Below are 18,720 nucleotides of genomic sequence, written 5' to 3'. Positions count from 1 at the left end.
TACTGAAGTTTGAATTTTATTACTGGGTTTTAATGTGATTTAGTTAAAACACTTTGCCAGATGTGGGGATCCCACCCATAATACAGCAAGTAGTTTTAAAAATGTAGTGACCAAAATGGAGCCAAGATTTCCACTGTCTACGTGTTAAGGTGAGATGCTTAACATAAAAGCTGAGGATGTTTTTGGCACAGATTCTCTTGATCCTGAATAATAAACTAAGGTTCACGTTTTGTGACAGAAATGGAACCTGCACATTTTCAAATGAAGCTGTAAGTCACAGCTACCAATAAAAAATGTGACTGCATATCAAGTGCTCTAAAACTGTAGGCTTATCATAAACCTGAAGGCAGATTTTTTGCTGAGTAGGAGGCACAGCACAAGAACCAGCACTGAATCTGATCAAGCACACAAGCTCTAGTTATTCCCAGTATGCTGTTTCTCAGGTGTAAGACACAGCAGCAGACACAAAGTGATGAACTCACTGCTGCTGCAGCAGAAACTGACCAATGCTAAGGGCCTTCCAGCCTCTCAGGACCCATGCTGTTCTGCTGCCCCATCGCCACACAACAAATCCAGCACTGTTCTGCTACCCACTGCCCCTTTCCTCGAAAGGGATTAAAGACTGCACAGCAGCCTGCCCTCGCCCCCACAGGGGACAGTAACCTGTTAGGGAATCCCTCGCTGCTCCTCATGGGAGTGGTGATGAAAAGTGAAGGTGACAGCAGCATCCCATGCAGCCTTCAGCACAGAGTCCTGCAGGCCCCGCTTATCCGCAGAGTGGTTCCACTGGGAGAGGTCAGAGGTGCAGTCAGACCCTTCAGGAGGTGGCCGTACTTGGTGGCCATTCACACAGCGACGACATTTGATCCTGGAACAAAATCAGTGCAAGGTTTCTTCTCTGCTTAAGTGTTAAGAATACAGCCCAATAACATCTGGATTGACTCTCCCTGTCACCTACACCACTAACTGGATTTTCAGGCAGGATGAATTGTTACCATGCTTTATTTAAACACACAACCACTCTCTGGCATGTCTGACAGATAGGGGGGAAAAAAAACATTTTGAAAACCTCCGTTTTGTTTCTAACGGTGTTCCCCACAACTTCTAGCAAAGTAGGAAAAGGACAGCAAGGCCCAAAATAAGTTCAGATGACTTCTCTTGAAAGTGAGAAATGTTTAGAGAAGATCTTGAGTGATCGCCCCCACTGCTAACACAAACATCCTCAGCACTGTGTCAGGCTTGCTGAGCTCAAAGGAGAACGCCATGCTCCAAACTGCTCCATCCCAATTCCCGCCACAGCCACTGAGTTGTGCTCAGACTGTCTAGGAGATGCCCTGCTGAGCAGCTGTACAAGGAGACAAGGAACACCAAGCAGTCCTGCCAGCAAGGCTTGTTGCCATACAGACCTGTACAGACCTAAGATTTGAGTCAGCTTAAAACTAATCTTTGTCACTTCTTGCTTGAATTAAGAGTCTTAGTAACCTTCTCAGCGAAACGTTTTCCTGCACTCCCTGTCCTCTTTCTGGTTTTGGGGCCTGGGGAACACAGAAGGGCAAACAACAGAGCTTAGGACTTCAGCCCCCAGAGAAGTACCTGAGTTGGCCTCATCAGTTCTTAGCAGATGGAATAGCCCTGGCCATAGAAGTAGCTCAGCATCTTGGCGTTCGGAAGCCAGTCACACTACCAGGAGCAGTACTGGCAAAGAACTCTACCAACTTGAAAGGAAAATTTGCTCAGAGCTGTTAATGAACAGCAGTATTTCACAGCCTTCAAGCACAAACAGTCAACAAGACGCCTTGCTCACTTGTTCAGTCAGGGCAGTTTTTCTAACACAACAAAAAGGAAGACAGCAAGGAAGTGCTAATCTTCAGATGATTAACAGCTTCAGAAGCAGAGACACTTGGGGCCCTCTCTCTTGAACTTCCTCCTGCTAACTAAAGAATCTCTGAATTGGTAAACCAAGCTTGGAGTTCTCTGCTGACTCCAGCCATTACTGTATCATATACTCACTTGTCATGGGTGTCACTGGTGGTGGTCTCATTCAATGCAAACAGCTCCTTGAGCTCCCCGAGCGAGAAGTGTCTCTCTACATCCTGCTCTTCATCCACCACACAGCTGCTGAGTGCCTTCTTGTGGGTCTGGCGTTGAAATATTTTCTCCTCTATGGTCCCTGTCTACAGAAAAGGTCAGAGATGAAGCATAGTTGGGATACCAGTGCAGAACACTATGCTGGGAAAGCATCACTGATCAAGCAGCAGTCAGGACCACAGAGTGTCTTATCAGACCAGTACAGATGAGAGGAAAGTGCTACTAGCTGCACTCCTACCATTTCCCTTTTTGTTACTGATCTAACCCAACACTGCTTCTCTTGTCTTTCACTATGGCCACAGCAGTGGATCCAACTGAGATATAGATGTTTTGTCAAAGTGAAATCATAATTTATCAAGGATCACAAGTTTAAAGAAAAAAAGACATCCTTAACTAGATGAAGTTAAAGGGAACTGAAAGGGGAAGATAAACAAAGGCACATAAAAGACATTTCTGAGCAGTAATCACTACTGATACTCCCTGACAAACTGTTACAGCAGTAGCCTGAAATCACAGAATGGCCAGGGTTGGAAGGGACCTCAAGGATCATGAATCTCCAATCCCCAAGTCTGAAAAGTACTAGTACTTTTCTGAAAGTACTAGTCATCTTCATTGTTCTCCTTACAAAGCATCTCCCCATTAACTGGTAGCCCCATTCCAAAAGCTTCTGTAGTACTGGGAATGTAGTCACTTTTTATTAAGCAGATATATGCCCAGCCACAACAGACCACAGCCAGATCGGTAAGCAGCAACTTCAGCATCAGACAACCCAAAAATTAAAGAAGTCAGATACCTTAATGATTTCAAAAAAATATGTAATCTGGAAAGTCTCTATCATTTCTATTTCTCAAAAGCCAAACATTATTAGAAATCAAGGCCTGAAATAATGACCTCCCAGTTTAAATCTCATTGTTTTTCCATGGCAATATATCTAAAGGTAGGAAGCAACCAAGTTCCACTCAGTCTTGGTTGCTGACACAAAAGGGTTGTCTCCCTTCTGGTCCCAATTACATCTGCTGCAGCCTGGGCTAGCACCAAGAACCCCATGCAGAGGAGGAGAGGACAAAGACTCACTGAAAGCAGTCGATAGATGTAGCAGGTCTTCTTCTGGCCATCCCGCCACACACGAGCCATGGCCTGTTCATCATTAGCTGGATTCCAGTCTGGGTCAAACATAACCAGTCTGTTAGCCCCAATCAAATTCAAACCACAACCACCTGCTTTGCTGCTTAACATGAAGATAAACTCGGGGCTCTGTGGAGAAAGGCAGGCTTGGATTAAACAACAGAGGCATTTAACACTTTTACTCACACTCCAAGTAGAGGCAGGAAAACTGCCCATATCTATTAGGTTCTACTTACTGAGGGGCTGTTAAATCGCTCCACAACCTTTGCTCTCTTCTTAATGGACATGGTGCCGTCCAGCCGGACATATAAATACCTAGAATATAAAACACTTACTGCAATTTGACTGCTCTGACCTTTAAAGCATCTTACGCATAAGAGAAAAAATGTTCCACAAACTGCCTTGCAACAAAGCTTTAAGAGCTTTTGCATAGGGGCCAAAACTTTTCTGCCAAGTAATCTCAGTAGCCAGAACACAAGCCATATTAGTTCCAATTCAGGAACATCTGAGGTACATTACAGGTCAGAAGTTCCTGCTGACAAAAACTTTAAAAATAGCCAGTTTCTTTTGCAGTGTAGGCTGCAAGTACAGTCCTGCAAGATTAGACAAATAAAGCCCAAAGACAAACCTTCTGTTCCTGCAGAGCTTTTCAAATAGATCCAGTGTCTGAGTGTAGTTAGACACTAAAACCACCTTGTCGTTACTGGTGCTTTTTGTAACAGCAAGGATGTAGTCCAAAACCAGCATCTTTCCTAGATAAAAAGGAAAGAAGAAAGCAAGCTAGAACAGAAGTTCCCAAATTCCTGACCTTGGAAGGATCACTTAACAGTACAATAAACATACTCTCATGATTACTTATTAGGCAGAACATCTCTACTATTGAGCTCCACAGTACCTGAAAGCTGGGGCTCCACAGATTTGGTACTGTAGCCAGCAGGGAACAAATCCAGAGCTCCCATAAAACCTTCTTCTTCTTCCACACACTTATCATAAATAAGAGCAGGGTCTGGAGAACAAACAACTCAAAGTCTGTGGAGTGCACACTGAAGACCCAAAAATCCACCAACAGCATAAAAACCGAACCCTTTACACGAGTGGAACAACTCACGATTGCAGAGCTTCTTCAGGGAAGTGATGGAAGAGAGAGATGACACATTGATCTTGCCCTCCTTCAGCTCCTCCACTGGCTTGGCTTGCTTCAGGAAGTTCTTGTACAGCTCAGCCTGCAAAGGTGTCAGTCTGAAAAAGAGTAAGAGCCCTGCAATCACTCCACCAACACCATCTTTCCTCCTCCATACCGTGGCTTCATTTTTAACTTGAGCACACAATTTTTTTTTTAGCTACATCCCAAATAACCTAAAAACCGCCTCCATGACTGATGGTACAGTGTTGTTATTTCAGCCCAGAGCTGGAAGAAAAGTTCACAGACACTCTGCACAGCCCAGGAATCTGCTGCCCCACAGCTGCACACAGCATGCCAGTCACTTGGCAAAACCATCAGCTCTGAGTTGGCCCCCCCCTGCTTCAAGTGGAAAAGCAACATAATGCTAATGGTTACAATCTCATTCCTAGAAGGAAACGGTCACCACAAGCATAGAATTCAGGGCTTTCTGCAGCTATTTAGTTGCTCCTCCCCTCTCTCAGGCAAGGGCACATGCTTTCCAGTACCTGCAGCAGACCACCTGCTCTATCTTCACTGGCAGGTATTTGGAGAGAATGTCTGAAGTTCTTCGGATTAAACACCTGCAAGGAGGGAAATGAAAATCAGACGCTTAAATGACATCAAAAACTCCATTTAATCAACGTTATTCATGCTTAACACAAAGTTTTGACATCTAATCTCCAAAAGCCTGTGATAATCAAACACATGGCAAAGGCTGGACACCCACCATCCACACGAAGCACCTACATTAGCTCATTATACAGAAACCAGAATAGCCTGCCATCTCTGTGAGGCTCCCAACTGCTGTTCATGAAATTTGGAGGGGTAAAGAATGATCACAGCTATCAAAGCCCAGTTCCTCAGCAGAGAAATTCAGCCCTTCCTCAAACTACCAACAGCATTCTCAACTGCTGAGCAACACCAGACCAGTGGCATGGACAGCAAACAGGGAAAGGATTCAGCCACCACACGCAATGCACTCAGCACACAGTATAAACAGTCAGATTCCCAAGTAACTTATCAGTCACCTTCTATCAAGATAGGTTCATTCTGGTCCAAGATTTGAGCTCAGGGCACATCCTTTAGGGTTCTAATGGTGCCCTGCAGAATAGTTCTACCATACATCAGAAAATATGAAAAGAACTGGGGGGGGGAGGGAAAGAGTATCCGAAATAAGAAAAGATGCAAAGACCCAGTTCTGCCAAGAGACATCAAAAACATGAGGATACAAAATCCGCAGAAGACACCAGGGATATATGACAGCCCCAAAATCTGTCAAAGGTTGTTACAGAAAGGAATAATCTGGTCTTCAAACACATAAGCAGTAGGATGAAAAGACACAGGCTTATGCAGCCGTAAGGAAGATTTAGGTTACATATTAAGAGCATTTTCTAAGCACAAAGACAGTGATGCTTTGGAAAAGGTGTCTCGAGCATTCGTGAGGGCTCCAGTGCTCTGTGGGGATTACTCAAACAGATGCTTTAGGTCTAACATCCTCTACTTCAATACATCAAGATGGATTATGTGCCTTATCCAGAGCCTTTCAGCCCCACACCTATGATACCACATATCTTCGGATCACTGTCTCACTTGAAAGCCCTACTTAGCTTCTGCCAATTCTCTTGATATTGCCAGTGTGATTCATCTTCTCTATTTGTCTGCTAAGACTGTAGGAGAGTAAAGAAAAGGACACAGACCTCAACAGGTACAAGCATTCCTGAACACACTTTTACATCCTTTTTTGATAAACTAAGGAAATAACGTGCCTCAAAGAAGAATAACCTCTTCTCCAAAACTAATTTTTGTCATAAGAGTTTCGAAGGCTACTCTGAGCCAAGGTCATGGCTATCTCTACAGACAGGCTATACTCAATGTGAAATTCCATTTACCATGACTATGAACTGCTGTATTGTATTTGTGATGGTTGCAACACCTCAGATTTAATTAAAAAAAAAAAAGAAAGAAAAAAAGAAAGAAAAAGAAATGATAACACCTGCAATGCTAAGAATTCAAAGAAGTTTCTAGTAAGAGTTCTTTGGGGTCAGTGATTGTCAGCAGATGTGGAAAACAAAATATATTTAAGGAAATATCAAAAATCAGAGAAAACAGATGACATTTTACTTCACAGAAGTGTTCCTTAGGGATCAGAAGTCACATTTCTGATGCTAGTACTCTAATCCCATTAGCCCTACAAAGCCAACACAGCTGTGAAAGTATGAGCTGAACTCTTTTGTGACCTGGTTATCATCAGTGAACTGAGCAATACTCCTCATCCTTTGCTACTCACACCTGGACTGGATGGTCTGCAGTCTGCAGTCCAACCCAGTCTACACACAGCAGTTAAATTAACACAAATAAAAGAATGCTACCTGACTATTAGATACCAAAAGAAAACAAACATAAGAGTAAAATTATGATTCATATCTGAGCATGTTTGTTTGGGAGTGACTGCAACTAACTGTGCCATTTCGATATGCTATTTTTCAGACTAAAGCTACATACTACGTAGATTTCTTACGGCAATAAACACTTGCATAATCGCTTGCTGAACAGAGTTAACTACCAAGATATTTGTTACAGCTACAACTTGCATTTTGTAAGGCATTCATGCATCAAGGGTTTATGCAAAAGCTCTGCAAAGAGAAGAGGGATGAAGTTCACCTGTTCACAATGCTGATCAGCTCTTTGAGCCTCTCTTCTCCTTTCTGTCGTTCAGCTTCACTCGCGTCTGCATCTCTGCCTTTCAAGATAGGCAATTCAAAATGTCTTTTAAATTCCTGTGCAGTCCCTGCACAAACAGAAATGAAAAATGAGAAAGTGACAGTTACTACCAAATAACCTTCGATCAATATCCCCACAGCCTCAGCTATCAAACCATAAACAAGAGGCCCAGCAGATAATACAAACTCTTGCCCCATCAGTGGGATTTGGTTTTCTTTCTAGCCAGATTTAAACAAGGCTGGCAAATCTATACAACAGGAGATTATTTTTTAATTCTAACAATGCTGCACTGCCAAAGGTCATACAAAATTTAGTTAAACCCGAGTTCTATCAGGCATGTACTATTTTTGCTTTCATTCCAGTTACAGTTTTACTCCCAGAATTTGTATCCTTGTCAGCAACAGTGCAGAAATTATGTGCCTGTTCCAAAACAGTCTCTAATCAGTTGCTTATTACTGGTCACGGGCTGAGAGAGAGAAAAGTGACCCCTACATGCATATGGCTCTTAATCTCGTCTCACAGAGAAAGAACTGCAAGTACAGGGAAGGTAATCTGTGTCCAAAGCACAGGTCGAGAGAAAAAAAAGTCACATCAAATAAGAAAGGAAAAAAAAACCTGAAGACAAGGAAAAATGCAGAACATGTACCACCACATCTCACCCTTTCCTTGAGAAACGCAGCCCAAATGCTGCGTTTAAGGCTGAGAATCTGATGACTAGGTGTTTAACAAGAGTTGTACATGTACTAGAATTAATGAGAAGCCTTTTTGACAGGATTCCGAAGTCTGACACAAAGGTGGGTGACAAGATGCAGCAAATAAATGATTTACAGATCAGTTTATTCTCAGTCTGTGACAGAAAAATTACTTCTCGACAAAGACAAGCTGCTTCACATCAGAAAGCAGTAGACCTGCTCCTAACCCAAAGATGTAGGAGAGAATGCAAAAGCCATTCTGCTTTTCAAAAACAAACAGAGTTAGGAGTAAGAGGCAGAATATTCTAGTCAGTTACCAGCAACTATAGAAGGTGTTTGATCCTGAATCATAGCATGGCTTGGGTTGGAAGGGATCTTGAAGATCATCTAGCTCCAATTCCCCTGAAAACTCACACTAATCAGTGTCCCTCTCCCAGGTTCTTTTCAACCCCAGACTCACAGGCCTCCCTTATCAAAAAATAAAATCACCAAACTGCCATATCATACAAACACAAAACACAAAACCCTTGGTATAATCTTAACTCCAAGTTATATACATCATCCTCAAATTTCTCTCATTATATTTGAGCCAGATGGCAGACTGCCAAAGATTTGGGCTTTGTTTGCTCTGTCTTAAGATACACCGTTCTACCTTGCACCAGTCACTTCAAATCCCTAATCCAAATGAACACAACAGAGAGAGAAGGAAAAAGCACATTTTCCAGGCTACCTCTGTAGAGAGTGCAAGGAGCATGTCAAAACCCTTTTTCCCAGAGCCTCTCCTACAAAGGAATTGTACCTGGCTTAGATTTCTAAATTTACTATAGGCTGTAGCTGTTGTGGGAGGTACTATTTTGAGCTAGATCTTCCTGCTCAGCAGCTCCTGCAGTACCTCAAAGTGCACATTATCAGAGACACTCCTGGCCCCAGACATTTTGGCTGATCAGTACAGCTATGTAAGGAGATCAACCACACTGTACTCAAGACCACATGTTCATCTTATCTTAATAATTAATACTCTTAAAACATGTTTGACATGCATACTTTAAATTGAAACAGTTCCAATTCTGTACAGCCTCTGGAACAGGAGACTATGACCTAGACTTTCTGGCCTCTCTGAAGGAGACTAAGTCTCCAATCTGTACACAGCTTTTCCTTTCTTTAATTTTTTGATTGCTCCTTTCACTAGCACTGATAACCAGAGGAAGCTTTGCCATTAATTTCCCCCTTTCTCATGCCTCACACATTCATTTTTCTCACCTAGGATGCCAGAATTAACGAAATGCACCAGGCTGAAATATTCAAGCAAGTCATTCTGGATGGGAGTACCCGAGATAAGGACTCTTCGAGGTGTATTTAAGCTGTTGAGAGCTTGGTATGTTTGGTTTTCAGAGTTCTTCAGTCTATGTCCCTTTGAAAAAGAAAAAAAGAACATAGTTGAAAAATCCAGTGGCCTTGATAGGAAGCAGCTTGGAGACCACCATCAACACATGTTGTATTTGTGACAAAACACCTCAGAGCTTTTCATTTCTTCATAGTAGAATAAGTGTTTTTTCTGTATTCAGGTGTTGTGACTTCCTTTAAAGGTAAGAAACTGGTGGGAAATCTGGAGCAATTATGTAAGGAGAAATACCATTTCCATTACAAGCTTCCCAGGCTAGGAACATATGAGTCACACCCAAGGAAAAGAACCTGCCATGAAAACATTGACAATCACAAGTTCTAATTATAAGAATTGTTTCCCAATCAAAGACAACAAACAAAATACCAACCCCACACACAAGAATGAAACAAATAAAAGTAAGAGAAGAATATTTAAAATTTGCTTTATTTTCCAAAGACACTTATATTGATGATACATATATAAATACTTGGGACTACTGACACCTCTGATTCCTAAAGGAAGACAAACAAAACTCCATTAAGAGCTGCAAAACACAACCTGGGAAAAAGTAGCTCTTATTCTTATGCTGCAGGACAAAGTGTAAGTGAAGAGATGCTTATTACAGGCTGAAACATAGGGAAGATGCAGAGCCAAGGACCTGTGCTCTCACCATCCCCAGCTGCTGGTCCTGTTCCAGGGGCACTGAGAAGTATAGACAGCCACAGACTTGGAGCATAAATGGCGAATGGGAGCCATCACACTCCTGATGTCCAAGTCCCTCTCAGTGCTACACCAGCACATAAAGAACCAAACCGCTGGGTGGCACCACTTTCTAACAAATCTAAAGAGCCACAGGGGACACACAGTTGGCTGAGGCCTCCAGCTACGTTATTGCAAGGAGGCATAGGTTATTTGCTTTTCTCCTCAAGAATATCTCTGTCTCTTACTATCTATAATCACAAATATAGAATGATAAAAGAAAATCTCAAGTTCAGATGTGAAAGCTTAACTAGAAAACCAGGCAAGGCAAAGCTAGATCCCAGCAGTCAGTGAGCAGGGAGTCAAACCAGGTCAGTCCTTGAACAGGTAGCAGAAAGGGCCTTCTAATCAGATCTCCTACCTCCACTCCAAGCAGTATGCTACACTGTGGGAAGAGAGTCCTGCTATGGGTGAACCCTTCAAACTCCCCTACAACCACAGATAGTCTCCTGAGTTTGGGACTCCAAAGAGCAGGCCACTTTCACCACTCTATGCTAAGGGAACAGATGCCCTAGGACTGCTGGAGAAACAAGAAAGATCAGCAAGGATCCAACAGAGCAAGGGCTTTTTCTGTCACAGATAGGTGATTTTTTCACTACATATTACACTGCAAGATAGGTGTAGGTGTCCCCAGTCTTCCAGGGACCTAAGATGTGACCATACTTATCACCACTTCATTTTCTTATTATTTCTTTTCCTATTTCAGCTTTTGAGAACAGTTTCTCATTCAGGCTCACCCAGTAACAATAAGCTGGGTACCCATAGCCTCTCAAACTGGAATGGGTGTTCTCCACAGGCAAACCTTGCTTGACACCCCCATCCTCACTCCCTGCCTTTTAAGAAAGTTGGGCCACTTCTGCCTGAAATTCAAGAAAACATCAGGAATATATTCTCCTTAGAGATTTAACCATACCTCATCACATATGACCAGGCCAACAGTGCCCTTTTGTAGTGCCTCAGCATGAAGGCGGAAGGTCTCATAGGAGATGATCAGGATAGGTGAAGGCACTCGCAGGCCGCGTTGGTTCATAAAGCCAACTGTGGGTGGAAAGTAGGAAAAGGACGATGAAAACAGTAACAGAAGAGGATCCAAACTCTGCAGTAAAAATCAACTTTTAAACATCCAGGAAAACTTTTCCATTTGTTTCAATGCTGTTGGTTGCTGACAAAGAGCTGATTCCAAATATATCCATGCTCCACTCCCCACAGCTGCTCCCATTTCCATCTCCCTCCCACCTCTGCCCACTCCTACTCCTGCTTCTGTCTGGAAGAAAGATGACACACAGGAACTGCCCTAACTTAAGGGCACAAATGGACTTGGATTATTCCAAAAGAGCAACTTTTAACCAAAAATGCAATGATCTGATCTAAACATGTTAGAAAAGAGAATTTCAGTCTTGTCAGCCTCCAGAGCTCTAACAACCACTCGGAAACATTCACTTCAGCTGCTGTAAGCTTCTTCCAATGCGAGGTCTCGCTCTAAACCAGCCAACCACACCATTTGCAAACATTTCTGTACCTAGTTTTCGGTCAATCTCTTCTTTGGAGCCTCCATCAATGGCCAGTGGCTGAATCCTTCCCCCCAGCCATTTCTCTACTTCGTTGTACCAGTTTCTCACCAGGCTGGAGGGAGACACCACCATGGCTTTCTCAATTTCAGGCTTGCAGTCTGGACTCTGCCGGAGAAGTGTCCACATCAGAGTGATGCACTGCAGGGTTTTGCCCAGCCCCATCTCATCTGCCATGATACAGCCATGACTCCCAGGAATACGCCGGCTCGTCACGCAGTCCCAGAGGAATTTCACTCCCTGCCAAGAAATTGTTCTCTTATAGCAGGATGGGGACATTCACTGAATGACAACTTCATTAGAGCTTTATTACTGCGATGCACAGGATTGATATTACAACAAACAGCAAATTTGTATAGCACATCCCAAGAGACATGCATTCTAATGAGACAGAGGGAAATCAGCCGAGACACAGCTAAAACATGGCCACATCTGCTCTGGAAAAACACTGCTGGTGATGACTTCAAAACACATACAAAACCATACTATGTATTAACTGCACTGTTGTAACTAGTTTCCTGACTTAAAATTCCCAGGAATTTCTACCCTAACTAAACTAGTTAAGGCTGAAGCCATTAGCTAACCTGCGTCAATCAGTGCAAACATGTTAAGCATCTTAAAAACACCCAATGGAATGTCCAAACTTGCTTCTACTCCTTGATTAACCCCCAGAACACCCTCGGCAGCTTTCATTGTTTCCACCTAGAAGCAAAGAACCACTGTGACTCACCTGGAGACGCAAAGATCAAACCAGATTTAACTTCAGAGAAGAAACAGGGCTGAGGTTATTGCTCATCGCATGATGGAAGCGCTCAGCCTGGTTGCTAGGCTCTGACAACATCACCAAGACAGACGAAAGTAGAAAAAAGTCTGCAAGGTGTTCTATCATGTGGTGATAGAGCCAAAGAAAACCTGGGGCACTGTCCTGGCAATGGACAAGATCCCCATACTGTCAACCAATCTAGGAGTGACAGATACAGCCTGAACACACCCTTTATGTTCTACTATACAAGACTAGAAGATAAACCACTTAAATTTCCAAGTCATTTCCTTTCTTTTTTAGGCTCATTCATTTAAGCCAACTGAACAATTATCAAATATATTACTAACTAAAAAAAAGAATTTGGCTGGGGGATCTAGTTCAGTAACCTCCCAGTGACATGACAAAGAACAAGGCCGTACAACAGTCTGAGAGCATCAACCAGAAAAAAAAAAACGAAACAGCACAGGAATCTCAGCAAGCAAAGACTGATCAGTCAGACTAGAACAGAGACTGCTATTGCAGATATCTAGCTATCAAAAAACAACGTGCCTAGGACACCACCATAACTATCATTACTTGGCAAAAGTGCCAGCAGGCAATATCTTACACAAAACAGAGTCCCTCCAGCTATGTAGCCAGAGGCCAGGATTATAATGGCTCACAGGTTAAGTATCAACTCTGAGATAAAAGCACAAACCAGGAGAGTGCTGTAGGCTGTTAAAGTGCCATCTGAAGATCTCCCATACAGCAATACATACAGCTTGACCTGTTTAGCTCAAAGATCAGCAACAACAGCTTTTACCTGAGCTGCCCCTAGGCTTACATACTGCATTGGTGATAAACTTAAAACTCTGCAGATACCTACACTAGACATTTGTGGATGCTTCTGTATTGTGATGTTCCACATGTTATGACAGAAAATGCTTTTAAGCAAATTCCACTGGTAAACTCCAAGTCTACATAGGTCACTTACAGTTTTTAAAAGGTAATCTCTGAGTAAAATACATTGAAGTAGGATACCACCTCATACCATGTTGGGAACTACGGTACCAGAGAACTTTATTGCGTATCAAGGCAGACATTGCAAGTTCAACTGATTCTGGTGATCAACAAAACAGTGCTGGACAATCTGCCCTGCCCAACACAAGAAGAAAAGTTACTGCAACTACATCCTATCACCTTTCACAGTGTTCCAGTCAGAAGAGCTACCACTACAGATTTCAAGTAAAGTCTGAACTTTTAACCCTTTGTAAAATCCCATCTCTTTGCACAATCTAGTAATTTCCTAGGGCATCACTGGTGACATAGAATCAAGCCAACGTCCTTTAAAAAAAAACTATGCAACCAGTGCACATATGCCCACAAATTCCAAGATTTCCACTATAAGCTGATCTGACCTACAAGCCTGCAGAGAACAAACTTCTGCATTGGGCAGTACTGTGCGTAGGCTGGGAATGCTCTGACTCTGCTAGATCAGAGGCAAGAGGAAAAAAGTTCTTGCCCACTATAAATTCCTCCATTTTTAAGGACAAACGGGACTGTTGTAAGACTCCCACCATACCCCTAGCTTAGGACAGGACACAATATTTCAGCATTCGTGCCTCTAAGATTGTGTTTAGAACAAATGTTTCACCTTACATTTGCAACATGCCAGTCTGTTAGACAGTCTATGCAGACCTCACAGTTATTGGGTTACAATTCCAGCAGAGGACCACAACTTTTTGAAATGCACCAAGTTTTCCAACCATAGCGTTGTGTTCCAGCAGAAAACTTACTTCTCTCTGATGAGGCCGTAAAACACGACTGAGGACAGGATCCACCACAACATGGACAGGCACTTTATCCCTGCAGGAGGTAGTAAAGACAAAGAGTATGATTAATGTACTCAGCCCAGCATATGCTTAGTTAAAGGTTTTTGTTTGTTTTTTTTAATCTCACTGCTATTCTAAGGGCTTCTCTGTGGAGTAATAGAATCAACTATCAGTGAAAGTGAAAAAAGGATTAATTCAGCTCTGGAGTGGAGTTACACAGGCCTGATTTACAATCTGAAATGTCAATGAAACCAGTAGCCAAGCTGTGGTTAAAACAAGGGCAGAGCATCTTATAGAGAGATATTTAAAAAGCTAATATTTTCTTAGTCTCAATAACATTAGTGTAATTGCATTAATGAAGAGAGTAAATCAAGGGACACCTCCTTCACCTAAGATCCAGCTAATAGCCCTTTTCAGTTAAAAAAAAAAAAAAGACAGCACAGAAGAAACTATTTAACAATAAAAACCATTAGGCAGATTAGCATTTGACTGTCAGTCATGTCCCTCTGGCTGTCTCTAGATGCTGATGTATCCTGACTTAAAACTGATCCATAAGATTTCCTAAACAGCTTATCCATGTATGCATCCTTATTCTGTGCATCACGTTTATATTTTTGATGAGTGGAAGATCAAACAGCCTGTGGAAGAAAGCAAACAATCTGGCATGGGTACATGCTTTCCTTTGATCATTACCATATCTGAAACAATTCAGTGGCAGAATACTTGGAATCAAGCTTCCCTTGATGTTCAGAGCCCAGCTCAGACACATGTGGGGAAAAAAGCACACAAACATACACATACAAGGAGGTCAGAGCTGAAGCATTTGCGCCAGGTAATGACTCACTTGTCTATTTTCAGCTGCTCATGAGCACTCAGCAGCGGGGGCTCGTACAGAACCAGAGCTCCTTCCTCAAAAGGATCGTGGAGAGGACTCCTCAGCCCTGCCCGTTTAATACCCAGAGCCCGCAAGCCTGTTGGCCCTGAAAGCAAACAAAGGCACAACTCAAAGAACAACATCCTGCTGAAAGAAAGCAGAGATTTGCAGAAGCATCTGATTAAGTTTAGAAATGCTGAATGAACTGCATACAGAACTGAAGTGGAGAAGGCAACCATTGCAACTGCGTTGCCAGCACACACTGCAGCTCTACTGCAGGAAAGAAAGAGCAGAAAGATGGAGCAATGGCACTGCCCACCATGTTGGATGCAGTAAATTCGGAATAACTCAGTGTAGCAGATGCCAGAAATGCTGGCATACAAGAGTATACACTAACTTGCAGGGTGATGGATCACTCTGGGCTTGATCTAGTTGTAAGTGTCCCCGTTCACTGCAGGGGAGTTGGACTAGATAACCTATAATGCTCCCTTCCAACTCTAAGGATTCTATGCCATACTAGATTCAAGGCACAATGTTCCCCTCAGCTACCCTCAGGCACCACAGCTGCTCCCACTACTTGTTCTACTCCCAGTGACTGTTTTACTTTTTTGAAAGACAAGCGAGGTTCAAGGATATACGCTTTGGCAGCTCAGCTCAATAAATACATTTCCATGTATACTGTACATACTGGGTCAAAACCTCTTTTTGGATCATCTAGCCAAGGCTTTGCAAGAATTCTATCTTTTGTATAATCTCAGAAAGAGGCCTGTAAAAGTGATGGAGTTCTACAGTATCATAGTCAGTCTCATACTGCCATTATTATGTCTAGAGAATTATTTGCTCTCTGCTGAGCAATAGCAGATGTTTGGCATAGGAGCCAATTTCTCTGAAAAGAAGAAAATAAGGACAAGTCTCTCTTCCTGATGTTATATTTTGATGTCACAGTTTTGGAATGGAGATGAACATAGAAAGAACATGTATAAAAACTGCTAGTGTCAAAACCGAGCTCAAAGACTCATCTGAGTCCTAGGAGACAACTATGCTCCCAGGAGTGATTTTGCTTGGGAAAAAAATCGAGCAGAGTTAATCCCCTGCCACCTGCTGAAATTCCTTGCAAAACAACAGTGTACTGCAGGTTGGGACAATGCCTCCACATGAAGAAAGTAAACGAAACAATCTCATCTCCCAGTTAAGAGAGAAAAGTAACAGCCACGAAAAGAAGCCTCTGCAGTTACAGTTCTGTTTCAGTCTCCTGACAAGTCTACTTCTCCATCAAATAAGAACTACGCCAAACAAACTCTTCTGTGACTAGCTGTCTCATATTCAGCAACTGCTGAATGCGTCTACAGACATATTTTATGACTAATGTTTAAGTAAAACAGACCTGTCCTTCAGTTTTTCAGCTGGAGGGTGAAGGGAAGGAGACAAGAAAAGTCCCATTTGTTTCTGGGATCATGTGCTGTCTGATTCAAAACCAGCTGAGGCTTTGAAGTTCAAAATTACCCTTGTTTTGAAGATCACCTTGAGACTCAACAAACCAAGTAAAGTAGAAAGAGAACTGGCACATACTGTCTTTTTCATGCTAGCCTTCAGTCTGTTAGCACAGTTTGAGTATTTTTTAGATCATATTCTTCCGTGGCTTAGAATTCATCTTGCTTCTATATTTGTGATGTGGCACACAACCTTCTCGCGCTACATCAAACACGTAGTTGCAGGAATACCAGTTCTGAAATGTAGGATTATCCAAACAAATTTCTGGAACATATGTCATCACTCCAAAAAATAACACTAATCCCCACAGGTACATTTGACAGGCCAAACCATCATGTTTCCCCAGAGTCAGACAACACAGATAATTATTAAACCTTATCACCTTACCTTTATAATTTGGAATGGGGACTTTGAAGGGTTTGGACAAAATGCTGCGGATAAAAGCCTCCTAAGAATTCAGAGAGAAAGCACATGCTTCAAAAGTTGGAAGTCAGAGATCGTCCAAGACAGCAAGTCTAAAATGCATTTTAAGAACTCATTTTTGCCTAGTGCCTCTATTTAAACTGTTCAAGCTCCAGCCAACCCCAACTATTTTCTATGCGCAAAAGGAAGAAAATAACAAAACAGAACCGCTCCTGGTCCCTACTCCAGTTTCCAAAACTGCTTTTGCTTAAGTTTTCTAATGGATGAAATTTATTTTTGCAACTCCATCTACTTAAATCCACTGACAGTATTCACTTCTTTAAACGCAGTTACTTTCTCCTTAACCTTAAGTAATTCAGTCAGGCAATTCTCTCCTGTAAAAGAGTAGGTTAGCTCTAAAGTACACTACATGCCATTTCAGACAACTTCATCTCCATCCTCTCCAGGCTTCTTTGAAAGCTCAGCAAACAAATAGACAGTACTTGAGCCATCTGTGTGGAGAGCTTCCCACATCTGTCAACACCTAAGGACTCCCACCACACTCCCTTCATAACAGCAGGAGCAAGTGAAAGTCCTTCCAAAGAACTACCTGTGACCCCTCCATAACACCTGGAATAAACAGGCCCCCGGAAGCATATGGATTATGCTGGTGAACAAGCTTCACGTGTAGCTCACTCACAACCGGCAGTGATACCCACTCACATGCTGGCTGCTGTCCAGGCAAAGAGGCCTGTTGGTCAGTTGGGTCAATGGCTTCCGGAACGGCGATCTGTAGCAGTCCCCGCTCTCCGCCTCACTGCCGGCCTTCTGCCTCTTCTGAGTCTGAAAAACAGCACCAAGGCAAAGCCTGTGAGCAGCTGGCGAGATCGCTGTCACGGTCAGTGAGCGCCCAACCGCAGCTCAGAGCCAGCTGAGCATCCCTGAGCACCACACACCTCAACTACCCAAGGGCAGAATCAGCAGCACCCAGCAGCTATGGGCGAGCCTGTTCCGCTACCGCCCAGCATCCCCTCACTCACCGCCGGCGGCCGCCACTCGCTGTCCTCCTCCTCGCCGCCCGCCTTCCTCTTGGCCAGCTGACTGGGGGCCAGGCTCCTGCGCTGTAAGAAAGGCATAGCACATCGCGTGAAGGGGCGCGCAGAGCGGAGGACTCAGCCGCCCCCAACGCCGCCCGCCCCGCACTCACCATCGCCTCACGGAGGGATCGGGGGGGTGGGGTAACGGCCGGCACAAGGCCAAGAGGGTGGGAAGGTGAGCGATGGGACGCGCGCGCCGCTCCGAAGGCGCGAAAAGCGCGGGACGTTCCGCCCCGCCCCGCTCGCCCCGCCCCTCAGGCAGAGCAACAGGCATGGGTAAGCGAGCGCCGAGCGCATCGAACCGAATCGACTCGCTCTGGGTGCCGCGGCGGGTCAGGCTGAGAGTTTGTTATTCCTGAGAGCGACCCGAATCGTGGCTGATGCCCGCTGAGGTTTATCGGACAAGCGTTTACAAACTGCAAAACCACAGCACGCGAAGATATCCAGCTAAATTATCCCGTTGGCCACACCCAAGAAATCCCAGACTTCCTGAAATAAGACATTTCTTATTTATTTTTTTAACAGAACTGTGAAAAGCAAAAAACACTCTTCAGCCCAGTTCCTCAGGCTCCACTCAGTGGTGGATAGTGCAGGAAACTCCCCCACGCCTCACATTAATGAGAAACACAAAAAACCCCTCTGGCTGTATCCCCACCTCACGTTGCACACCACATTCAGCATATTAACCTTTACGTTAACATATTGATGCCCCTTTAAAGTACAGCCATAAAGCATAGTGGATATAAGGCAAAGCCACATTCTCACACGAGGACACGGAGGTGT

The 18,720-nt window shown here is 43.5% G+C and overlaps 1 protein-coding gene across 1 annotated transcript; it reads right to left on the bottom strand.

Moving 5' to 3' along the window:
* Nucleotides 1-3: 3 nt before the first annotated feature.
* Nucleotides 4-18,187, bottom strand: RAD54L (RAD54 like). The gene is made up of 18 exons (XM_085232299.1): nt 18,048-18,187; nt 17,881-17,961; nt 17,564-17,683; nt 16,826-16,886; nt 14,918-15,053; nt 14,038-14,107; nt 11,451-11,739; nt 10,845-10,969; nt 9,049-9,199; nt 7,037-7,163; nt 4,882-4,956; nt 4,322-4,452; nt 4,109-4,219; nt 3,842-3,965; nt 3,450-3,528; nt 3,163-3,342; nt 2,011-2,174; nt 4-868 (listed from the first exon to the last, which is right to left on the bottom strand). The coding sequence occupies exons 1-18, from the start codon at nt 18,048-18,050 to the stop codon at nt 667-669; spliced, it is 2,229 nt and encodes a 742-aa protein (XP_085088425.1). The 5' UTR covers nt 18,051-18,187; the 3' UTR covers nt 4-666.
* Between the last annotated feature and the right edge of the window lie 533 nt (nt 18,188-18,720).

The sequence above is a fragment of the Meleagris gallopavo genome, chromosome 10, assembly GCF_905368555.1.
Source record: "Meleagris gallopavo chromosome 10, MGAL_WU_HG_1.1, whole genome shotgun sequence".
Classification (NCBI taxonomy): domain Eukaryota; kingdom Metazoa; phylum Chordata; class Aves; order Galliformes; family Phasianidae; genus Meleagris; species Meleagris gallopavo.
The sequence above is the reverse complement of the archived record's forward strand: the minus strand, read 5'-3'. Positions and strand labels throughout refer to the sequence as shown.